Raw genomic sequence first — 12,364 nt, 5'->3', positions numbered from 1 at the left:
TTTGCTGTTTTTTTCCTCTTTAGAAGATGGAAATTTAAATATGCATAAGCTCACTGTAATGCTTAAATTTAAACATGCTCTAAATCTCACTCCAGGCCAGCACTGAGTGTCCTTTGTAAGCAAATCACAGAAGGGGCTACCTCCATGTCTGTGATCCAAGGCTTTCACACCTTCCTCACTGCTGTGCCAACAACCTGGGTTTACCTATGCTCATCTTTTAATTGAGGCTAAGAAAATGACAGAATCTCAGTTGTTGCTTGGGGAAAGGCTTTTCCCTCTTCTTCAACAAAAAGGAGGCTGAGGCCCACAGAGCTGAACAAGTGTTTTTCATACGGCAGAGTGCTTTGTGGACCAGTGATGGGAAACAGACAGGGAATTATGAAACCCAGTCTAGACTGAAGGAAAACAGACCTCTCCATCAGTATTTAAGTTCACCTTATAACTGGACTTTTTGAAGTGATAGTGACATAAGCCTTCACCTCCTAGGGACATGCAATAGGGCCGTGAGGTTCTCACCCCAAGCAGGAAGAGCCAGCACGAGTGATGGGATGAGCACAGCATCACCTGCCAAGCCAGCAGTGAGGGGGGACCCAGGCAGGCAGCAGGCAAAGGGCCCAAGGACACCATGTTGGTGAAGCACAGGGTTATTGTGCTGCAGCCCACGAGCACCAAGAGACTCCCCAAAGCCACTTGGCTCCCCATCTGTGAAGCAGGGCAACCCTGTTTCCCTCCCTCACAGGGAGCTGGTAGTGACAACACACACAAAAACATGGAGCTAATGGAGACTTTTGAGTATCTCACAAAGCACACATGCCTCTACCACAGGACATGAGCTAAAACCTGCTTCTTTGGAGCCTTTTCATTCCAGGAACACTACTGCCATAAGGGGCTTGGGTTCATTTGGAACCAACAGCCTGTTCTGCAGCTATAATGGCTCCCCTTCTTGTTTGCAAAGTCAAACCTTCATGCCAAACTGGAGGAATCCCGCTCACATCAGCTGATTTTCCACTGCTGCAGCACTCTGTGGCTGAGGAAGATGGATCCCACCACTAAAACATTAAATGAGAACACAGTATAGAGGGTAACATGAAGAGGAGAGAAAGAAATTCTGACTAGCACCGCATTCAAGGCATTATGTCTCAACATGGACGTTTTTTCTAGCACACTTCTTTTAAAAACTGAAATTTTAAGGAGTTTGGGGTTTTTTTTCTCATTTAAAACAAACTAAGAAACATGAAACTAGAGTGTGTTGAGATCCAGTTAGAACTACAATAGCAGAAAATAATTCTTAAGATAAATCCCAAGCACAATACTTAAGGCCAAAGCACATTCAAATGAGTGGGATCCACTATTCTACCTCTACAGCCCGAGCCTGTCAAAGAGCCAAGCCAGCTTCTGGTAACAGATACGGAGAGAAGATTTTTTCTTTCCATTCAGTCAATTAGTTCACTACAATGACCAGCTCACCCAAAGTTGGGAAATGCTTTAGGGCTGCAGAAACAGAAAGCTTGTTTCCTTCCTCCAGTCAACAGAAATTCAAGGTGAAGGTACAAAATCTACTAATACTAAACCAACATGGCAGAAAACAATCAGTATGATTAAAAAAATGAAAATTCATGTGCTTAAGAAAAAAGCTATGTTATTTATTACGTAATATCACCTCAAAATGTACCAGATACTTACATTTCATGTACAATTATAAACCTTTTTTTCTTCTTAAGAACTACTTTTAATGCTTAGGTTTTGATGCAGGACACTGCACTTGTAATTACATTTCACTGCAAAGCCAATCATAAACAGCATGTAAAATTATTACACAAAAAAAAAATCAATCATCCAGCAAACAAAGTAATTTGCTATTTGCCAAAATAAAAACCTAAGTAAATCTTTATGAGGCTATCCAATTACTTAAATAGATATTTGTGGACATTGTATAGATTAGCAGAGAGGAAAACTAAATTTAGGTTAAAAGCCATTTTTAGCTGCACATCAATACATTTTAATGGCTATCCAACACTGTGAATCACTCTTTCTTTAGGAAAAATAACTAAAAACCACACACGCAAAATAATACCAGAATTGATTTTGTATAGCCGTTCTTCTGTTTGCCATTAAAAAAAAAAAATCACAGTCAAAGCGTGATGCAAGGTCTGTACAAATGACAGCATTTCTTAGCAAGTGAGACAGTTGAGCGAATGTTTGCAACATTTGCCCAGGCAGTGAAAGCAGCAACTCTGACGCCCATTGCTACAAGCTGCAGTTGGGACCCCATTTGTCACACACGTGAAAAGGAGTTAATGCTTCAGGAACACATTTCACATGGGTGATAATGGGAACTGGGAGACCTTTGCAAAAGCACGGGTAACCCACATTTGGCTCTTAGAAGCAAACAATTGTCTCTTCCCCAAAACCAGAAAACTTCTCTTTCAAATGCTGACCTGTAATTCCAATTTTGTGTATTCCCCGAAGGTTTTCCCTTCTGTCATTTGAATCTGGGTAAATACAGAAGCAAAGTCAATCTCTTGCTAGTACAAGCAACCTTGACTTCACAAGTCTCTGAGTCACAGACACCAACTCTTCCTTAGCTCTCTCTTCTCACTAACAATTAAGTCTTCTTGAAATCAAGACTGCTGCGGCTGAGACTCAGAAAAGAATCCGAAGGATAAGAGCTCTTAACACCATCCTTCCAGGGCGCAAAATTTCATATGGAAGCATCTGAATGCCTTACACATCATCAGAGCAAGCCTGTGATCTTATCCCCAGAAGAAGCCTCTGTTTCGGGAAAGGCTTGGCACACAGAAAAAACACACTTTTCCCTGGGTAATTATAGGTAGGTTCCCCCCCCACCACAGGCTGTTAGTCTTAATATCTTCGTCATAGTCATCTACCCTCTTTTTTAAACTCCATTTGTACTTTTAGCCTCTGCACCACCCTTCAGCAGTGAGTTCCATAACTCCACAGATGGAAGAAGTACTTGTTTTCATCTTCCTGGCTAGTAATTTCATTGCCAGCTCTAGCTTTGAACTATCAGGAGTTGCTCTCCTTACACTGCTGTGCAATTTTACAGTTTCCTATTATACCTCCCTCAGCAGTCTCCTTTCTAACCAAAAGGTCCTAGGCACCGTAGCCTGTCTTCCTATAGAAGCTTCCCCAGGCAACCCCACTGCACATTTCTTTATCTTTTTCAGTAGTCAGAAAGGCACGCTGTAATCAGAACTGATACACAGCATAGATTCAAACTGCAATATACAGATAATTTCTATTTTACTCCCTGTTATCTTCCCACTATGGTTTCATTTGCCTATGTCATCCCAAATTGAAAACTGAGCTCAGCTTTCTCTTTCATTCACTAACCAAACCATTTCCTAAAATATGATCCCAGGTGCCAGACCAGTTCTGGGAGATCTATCAGCAAACAGTACTGAACAGCTCAAAGAGACCTCACTGTTTCTGTTAAGCAGAAAAGTTTTGAAAGTGCCCCACTCAAAACTACCAAGAAAAAAAACCCCTAACCCTGCACTTTCTGCCCACTTCTCCAAGCCTACAGCCACTGCCTGTCAACATGGTTCACTAAGCTGTGCTAATTGGCTCTGCATACACTATTAATTCACTCTCTTCTTACTTTGAGGTTGTAATTTGTTCCCATTGGGAGGTAATAGAAGCCAGCACACGGTCAGTCATGGATGGCTCAGCTGGTGTGAGGTAGTTTGCTAGGACTCGATCTCCAGTGTATTTGAGCCCAGTGTTTACTGTGCAATGTGTGATACATATCTCAAGCCACAAGCCATGAAATATTTTACATCCCATAACCTTCTCCTGGAAGCTGCTCCCACAGTCTTCCCCAAGTCCTCTTCCAGACAGCACATTTGCTCAAGCCATAGGACAGTGACACAACCACTCAGTCTGCCAACTGAGAAGCAAATTTATACCCATCAACACTACTGTTCCTGCAACTTGGTGCCCTTCCTGGAACCCCTGGCAGCAGTGAGTGCATCCTTATCCCTCTGTGAAAGCAGTCCAGCCCAGCATTTCCTCGCCCCCAGGGAGACGGTGAGTCTGCCACTCAGGTGTGCATCCAGCATGGCATGGGCATCCATGCCAGCTGGACGTCCAACACCCACACGTCTCCACCAGGCTGCCCTACTCAGAACTGGTGCTCTGAACTGCAGGGAGCTGCTCCTCTGGAGCTGGAGTGACACTGCTGGGACCAGAGCCACTACAGGAGAAGGGCAGTGGCACACGTGACAATGGCCCATCAGCACTACCTCCTTTGCTCTGCAGGCTTTAAGTTGCAGCCAGCCTTTTACAGTGGTGCCCACCGCAAACATCCAAGCAGCTTCTCACAGATGTGGCAGGGAGTGTCCATCTACCGAGGAATGCTTTTTCCAGTAGCCTCCAGTAACAAGTGGAACCAAAAGCCTCAGCCCAGAATCTGGAGCTCCTCACACCCTATCACCTCAAAGTTAAACTTTGGCCAGGTCAGAAAATGCTTGGCTTTGCCTGTGTTTAAAAGCACAAGGCAGGTAGAAAGATGAGAACAAGCTATTCAGGAGGGAATGTGGCAAAAAAAAAAACCTATCTCCAGTCCCAATCCACCAAGAGAAAAAAAGAATTAGTTCTGTCATGGAGAGGGAAAATCACAACACAGTCCTCCTAGAAAGTCAGGAAAGGGCTCCCCAGTATTGCTGGAAATGCTGAGATCACTGCACTTGGCCTCCAAGAGCATCAGCAGAACTTTTTGAGGCTCCATCAATAACAGAAACTACCTTTATGTGAAATCCTTTGTAAGAAAAAAAAGGAAGATAAATGGGAAATGTGGTTTGCAGCTACAGAATGCCTTGTTGTGACCCTACTATCTGGATAAATCCATCTCTGAATTTTAGTACTGCTATTTCTGGCACTGTTAGACATTTCATTTACCTAGTAGAACTCCAAGCTCATAGATTTCCACAGAATCCCAGACCATGCAGAAAACGTTCCTAGTTTCTGTTAATAGATGTTTTGGAGGATCCCACTGAAAGCATAATGAAAAAAATCACTTCAGCTATATTCAGTGGAAATTCAAACCATATAAAGAATTTCACTCTCTGCTCCATTTCATCAGTTTCAAGGATTCTCCTTAGTGGATGCCAGTTGGTTTTCTTCAAAATAAACTCCCAAAACAAGTAACTTGCAATTTCTTGATCGGACCCTATTTGAGCTGGCTAGAAAAAGCCCAAAACAAAATCTACAACAAAAGCAGACACACAAACAACAACAAAAAAACCAAACAGAAATCATTCATTGTTCCTATTTATAATCATATTTAATTTTACTTTAATTTTAAACATCCAAACTCTGGATTTAATATTGGACAGCTGTTAATAGTTAAATACATAAAATCCAGCTGTCACATTCAAAGTATTTTTGTGGAGTTCTAACACAGATATTTCAGTTACACCCAATGCTACTCTTGGTATTATATACATCTTTAAAATTATTTACAATACTACTTTTTTCTATGTGCATAGATTCCATAGAACACCACAGTGAGAATCTCCTTCATACCCTTTTTCTCTCCAGACTGTCTTAACCAAGACAGTCTTTGCAAACTATACAAGAACAACATGGAAGCAAAGACACTGCATGTGGCTCAACAAGGAAAAACATTTGGAAAATCACTTAGATGAAGAATCATTTATAGCTTTCCTTAACTGCTATACCCAGTTCACTTTGGAGCTCTGTAGCATTCCAGCAGATGATACCATCCATCAGTGAAAAGCTTAACCCTTTTCAAAATCCTTTATTTACCACTGCTCCAGGACATTCCATAAACAAGTTTAACTTTGGCTGGAGTTTCCTGCATGTATTTTCCTGCCAGCAGTGGCATTCTTAAAAAAAAAAACAACTAAAAAAAAGAAAGAAAAAAAAGTGGTCACTATAATCTAGGCTTGAATCCTACACGTTATTAAAGAAGTAGATGAAGAGTGTAGTTCTCCTCTGTGCTTCAACAAAACACTGCCTGAAGACAACTCAGCAACATCAGAACCAGTATGGTCTAAATTTGGCATGGGTTGTAGACCTAAAAAATAACCCACACTAGCAGGAATCAATTGCCACAACTCCACTGTTAAACACACAGAAGCTCTGGTGGCCTGTCTGGTCTCTTTGCTCAGGCTGAACCTGAGCACATACCTGGCTCTGGTTTGGCTGCTTCATGACTGCCTAGACGAACATCCCACCCATGGGCTGTTCTAGGCAGCCTTTTTCCCTTGGGAGGCACAGGGACATATTGCAACCTAAAAATTAATGGTTGTGGCAATGCTAGCAGTTCATCACCATCCACTGTCCTCACCAGGGGGTCCTCCCTTGCCAGGGAAAGAGTTAACACCTAGAAGAACTGTGTATGCAGCCTGCTCTGCATCCAGCTTCAGGGAGCCCTGGGAAGAGTGGTGGTCAGGGGAAGGTGGTGGGGATAGCTCTGGCAGCCACATCTGGCTGCCATCCCTCCCAGGTGCTCCTGCCCTGGGCTGGGAGCAGGATTGTGGCAGAACAGCTACAGCAGCAACACGTGCCAGCCTTTCCCAAAGCTGCCTTCCATGAAGGCTGCGGGCACAAAAACACCACCCTGCCCACGTGTGGCTGATCCAGACATCAGGACACACTGCAGCTGTAAGATCCTGCTCTCTCTGAGTGCTCAGCAGAGGTAGGTGGCCCACACCAAAAAAGCCAACAGTCAAACAACACCACACCCCTGCACCCAAAACACTGTGTGAAATAAAAAGCCAGGTACAAATCAGATCATTGTCCCCGATTTCTGTAATAAACACAGTTTGTTTCCATGCTGCATTACAAATACTTAGCCCTGCTACTGCCCTGCATAGGTGAGTTCATTATTATTTCATGCTTGTTTCACAGATAGGGAAAGCAAAGGCCAAGGTGATCATTTTCAGAAGCACTAGCTTTCAAGTTGCGGGTACTCCGGGGATCCCCGGCTGAAAGCAGTGAACTACAAGTACTCCAAAACAAACATGCAAAAAACCCTCCCCCAAAAAATTAGCCAATTTTTGGACTGTAGGTCAAAACTCTATTACTGGCCAAAAACACAGGTTACCTTAGCTCTCTCCCTTTCCTGCAGGTTATTAGGAGAGCTTTTGTCAGAAGAATTTGGAACACAAGCACTCAAGGACCCAGATAACTTTTCTGAAAGGCAGAAAGATTGCTTCTGTGTCACTGTACAAGACTTCATCTCCCTCTTATCATCATTTCTATCAGCAGAGCACCGTTTAGTCACCTCCCTCCAAAAGGCACTTTGGGATGCATGCTGCAATATGCATATAAATTATCATTAAAGTATCCTCTGTTTCACTGGGGCATTTCAGATTCAAGATGCTGTTTTAATGGGTTGCCTCCCAGGAAACTGACTTCACCTGTAATGACACAGTGAATGCTAATGACCAGTGTTTAATTGGGGCAGTGCTAGTAAAATTTCGCTTCAGAGGGATTCAATTTACCTGGTGCCAAGGAGTTAAGTGATTAATCGGGTGTTAAATAGTATGTACTTCCAAACACTGGTCTCCTACCATTCAATCCTACACCACTGAATTTAATGACAGTTTTGTCACTGACACTAACAGAAGAAGGATCCTCCTCCTAGTACACAAGTAAACATTAAGGAACATGCTCTGCACTGACAGATACTCAGCCTTGGCTGAGGATAACAGGATTCTGGCCGTGTGGTGCTGGACAGTCTCTCCCTCACCATGGGAAGCCTTCAGGGGGAGAGGGCTCTTTGCAGAAACAGAATGAATGAGGTATCAGGAGACATAACCCACCATCCAAAAATTAAGTCAGTCTGGGGGAGCCAGTTAAGATTGAAACCTCAAACACTACACCGATTCTTTGTCCTTCAGCTTTTTTTTTTTTCCTCTGCCTTTTTTAAACTACTACAAAGTACATCCTCCAATCCAAAATGAGCACTCTATGAAGTCCTTCAGTTCAGGATCCTGTGCTGACTCCTGCAGCCACCTCATCGAGCTCAACACAAGAGAGAGCACCTATATCCACCAGCGTGCACCTACATAAAATCTGCACTGAAACCAGTTGTGAAACCTGACTAACAGTGAGGCTCTGTGCCTTCAGTGCTGCGCACAGAAAGCACTCTCAGCTCAAGCATCAGCCAGGTGCACAGAAGGGACCCTGGGCTCAGAGAAGTCCTGGTCTGCAAGACCTGAAGCAGCTGCTCTGTCCCCATACCCCCAGTTTTAGTTCCCCCACAACTCCACACTTGGGCCAGCACAATTGTATGGTAGCATGGTAAGTCAGACTAAGCAACCGGAAGTGTCCTATTTATAAAAAATACAATAAACAAATTAAACTGTGTCCTTCAGGAGCCTTCCATTTGCCTGCTGAATTTTGAATCTCCATATGACGCCACAGCAATATTCTCAAGGTATATTCATTTCAGGCAAAAAAATAAGAAGATCCTGACAATCAGAAAGCTCCAGGTGAGGTTTTAAACAGAACTTATCCCCACATAGACCTTAATTAATCACAAAAATCATCATCTGTGTCTAAACTGCTAGTCCTGTCTCCCTTTGAGTTTTTGCTCCCATATTAGTCTTTGCCAAGATGTTTACACTCCCCTGGTGCCTCAATTCTCCCATCTGTGGGAGGAGAGGTGAGGCCTTAAGGATCACTTGCCAGTACTGTAATGAGTGCCAATGTTGTGGCAGTATTTACAATAATATAATCAGCTAACTACTGTGGCTCAGCATCAGAGGAACAGGTTTACTACCAACACAGATATTCCACCTATAAAAGAAGATGAAAACAGTGTCTGACTACAACAACCACACCAGATGCCCCTTCCCAGTTGAACTTGGAGTCAAAGCCCTCAAGCCCTCTCAGACTGGAGTTCACCACAACCCCAAAGCCTCCGAGTCCATGCAGAGAGTATGCTGACGCCCTAAGCTGTAGCAAACACTGAGGGCCCAACCTTCATGCTCATCTCTCACCCCTGAGGTTTTATTTTCTAAACCCCAGGATGAGTTCTCTCCGCAGCTTTAGACGCTATGCATACACTTAACCTCCCTGCCATAGCTGCACAGTGGGTCTGCTTGCCACAGGCCAGGCAAGCACACACCCAACTGCTGGCAAGATCTGGCTATCAGCAGGGTATTTTTCATCTCTCAGAGGAGTCAGCCAGCACATACTTGCTGCAAAGCAAGCACATATCAATACGCAATCACACATACATACTGATAACTACTTCACACCAACCAAAATGTTACAGCAAGCTTACACTGATAACCAGTAATAAAATAGAGACCAAAACTTCACCTCCTCAAAGGTTTCCCAGATTTGATTAGAGCACTTCTCTAACATGATGAGATAGGAAGACTGTGCACTGAGCAGCTCGAGCATAAACACAGCACCAGCCTTCACCCTCTCCGCTGAAGCTTTCCACGTTCATCACCCCAGGTGCTGTGGCATTTACTGCCTGCACCCTTGTCCCAAATTGGAGGAGGAAGCAGGAGGAAAAAAAAAAACAACAACAAACCAACAAAAGAATGAGAAAACAAGAAAATACATCCACCAGCACCACTGCTTCCCGCTCGCAGGCTCCTAGTGAAACTTTGTGACACCCGTGTAGCACAACACTCGCCTACATTTCCGAACAAAGCAGAGTAGTTGGGGTACTCTGCGGAGCTTTTTCCTCTGCCTCAGTATCACACTCCACGCCACGAGCCAGACTGGAATACTGAGGAAACTATCAGTTGCATTCACATAAACAGCTACCATTTAAACAGCTCCTCTTAATTCCAGCTGCTGAATGTAATTACCTTTATCAAATGGATAAAAAAGTGTCCAAAACCCAATGATAGTTAGAAAAGCTGAAGGGAAAGCTACCCAGAACGGTTTGACTGGTGAAGAAATGCTTTTGAAGTTCACATTTCTGTCTGAGAAGTTTTCATTCTAAAATTAGAAACTAATAAAATAGCCAGTAACAACAGTTTATACACATAAACAGTACATTAAAAAATAAGTTCAGATTGTGATGTTTAGAATTGGTCACTTAAAAAAAAAAAAAAAAAAAAAAAACACAAAAATCAGTTTTCCGGTAACTGTTGAAATGTAATGAAAATGTGGCATTTATTCATTTCGAGACTGAAGCAGAAGTTTGTTTGTATCTCTCCGGCTAGGAAGTTGATTCCTTACAGTGGGATTCTACAACATACCTTCCTGACACTAGCGAAGGACTAGTTTTACAGTTCCTGAAATCAACAGGATGGTTGTTGATTTCAGTAAGAGCAGAAGTAAGCTCCCTATTTTCAAAATTACACATGTCAAAAACAAGGAAATACAGCTCATATGACACCACTTTTTCATGACATTCCCTTGTGTTCTTCGGTCCATGGAACACATTCTACCTTTCTACAGGGTTTACTAGAAAAAAAACAGAAGCTATATCTCATTTTATTTATCTGTAGGGATCCAATGAGTTAATTGAACACATTTTGCCTGCATTAGCATTTCACCATACAGTAACACACATACAATACCCCGTTATCCAGTTTGCCTGTCTATGTTATGAAAAGTCAAACTAGACTCTAAGCCACGAGACTTCACGGGACACGGGCCTGATTGCACTTAACTCAGCAAGAGAAAATACACCCAGAAGCTTTCAAATTGTGTTCCCACCATATAGAACTCAAGATTCCCCCGTACACACACGGGACAAGCAAACAAAAGAGCATCACACTGAATAAGTGTTCATTCCAGGCTCTTCCCCTTAGAGAGAGTCTGGAAGTCACCTCTTCCATCCAGGCAGGGAGAGACAACCACTAAAGATCTCTTACTGGGGCACAGTTAGTCTCGAGCAGACGGGAGATTCCTGGCTTGCAACAAGACAAAGCGACTCCCAAATAAAATGCAAAACCGGGGGGTGAGGAAAGGAGAGAGGAAAGCAGTGGGCTGCTAGATAGGAAAAGTCTGGACAAAAAAAGAAACTCAATTTTGTTTCCATTGTCTCAGCTTCACGCCGCCTCCACTTAAAACGATAAACTTCCCGGGGTAAGCCCTTCTTCAACAGGCCAAGGCACGGGGAAACATCCCCCAGCCCCTGCTGGAGCGGGGCCGGGCTGGCAGCCCTGGCTCCCCTACCTGCCACCGGCAAGCGATGCCAGGAATAGAAGCCACTAAAATAAATAGTACTAATATGGATATTAAGCCAGGAAAAAAAAAATTTAAAGAAAAAAAAAAGAAAGCAAGCCTCACAATCCACTCTTGGTAGAAGCAGCAGCAGCAGCTGCATCTCCCCGACGGCAGGAAACTTTCTACGAAGTTGCTGGCGGGGACGGCGGGCAGCCAAGCCCGCGGGAGGCCGGGCCGAGCTCCGGGGCCCCCTTAAAGCTCCGTGTCGTGGAGAGCCACGCCAGCAGAGCCAGGGCCGGCCGCCGTGTCCCCGGGCAGCGCAGGGCGCTGACAGCCCGCGGCACCGCGTCCCCGCCCGCGGCCGGAGCGGCGCGGGGAGGGCCCCGCAGACGGGGGGGGCACCGAGCCCCGCGGCCGCCCTTCGCCCGCCCAGGCAAAAAATAGAAGAGGGAAAACCAGTTATTTCCACCAAAATAAGACTGGGCAAAACACGGCGAAGCCCACCGCCCCGAGGCGCCGGCGGGCACGACCCGCGCTGACAGGGGCCCGGCGGACGGAGGGATGGGGCTTTACCTTGATGCAACACTGAGAAGGAGCCTCGGACATCTCTCTGGAGGGACTCGGCGGAGCCCGGCGGGGCAGGCGCGGGCGGGCAGACGGGAAGTTCTCGGGCTTTCCCCACTTTCCGCTCCTCTCCCGGCGCGGCGGCGCGGCCCGACCCGGCCCGTCCCCTCAAGGGGAAGTGGCGGCCGGGGGCGGGCGCGGCGCGGCCGGGGTGGCGCGGGGGGGTCCGGCCGCGGGGCCGCGGGGCCGGGGCCGCTCCTCGCTGCTGCCGTCGCTCCCCGCGGGCGCGCGCGGCCGCCCGCGCCCCCCCCCGCGCGTGTTTCCTGCGCGTGCTCGCGGCTCCGCGTGAGAGGCGATGCGCGCGCGCGGGAAGAAGGAGGGGGCGCGGGAGTGCGCGGGAAGGGAAGTAGGAGGGGGGTGGGGGGCGCGGCCCCGGTCCCCGCCGGTGTTTTCCTTCCTGGAAAAGAGAGAAACCGAAAGGCGGCAGCGGGGGCCGGGCCGGGCCGGGCGCTGCGCCCCGCCCCGCCCCGCGCCGCGCCGCCGCTCATTGATCCGGAGTTTCGGGGCCGAAACTGACGTGGGTTCCCGGCACCCGCACCGCCTCTTAAAGGGGCCGCGGCAGCAGAAACGGCCACGGCCGGCCCATTGCCTCTGCCCCGCGGGC

The 12,364-nt window shown here is 46.1% G+C and overlaps 1 protein-coding gene across 1 annotated transcript in view; it reads right to left on the bottom strand.

The window, feature by feature from the left end:
* Nucleotides 1–12,158, bottom strand: part of ETV6 (ETS variant transcription factor 6) — a 123,149-nt gene extending 110,991 nt beyond the window's left edge. The window contains exon 1 of the mRNA XM_082279851.1: nt 11,710–12,158. Coding sequence (XP_082135977.1) covers nt 11,710–11,742 — 33 coding nt within the window. The 5' untranslated portion in view covers nt 11,743–12,158. The remainder of the gene's footprint in view (nt 1–11,709) is intronic.
* Between the last annotated feature and the right edge of the window lie 206 nt (nt 12,159–12,364).

The sequence above is a fragment of the Coloeus monedula genome (assembly GCF_965178545.1).
Source record: "Coloeus monedula genome assembly, chromosome: 4".
Taxonomy (NCBI): domain Eukaryota; kingdom Metazoa; phylum Chordata; class Aves; order Passeriformes; family Corvidae; genus Coloeus; species Coloeus monedula.
This window is presented reverse-complemented; position numbering and strand designations above follow the sequence as displayed.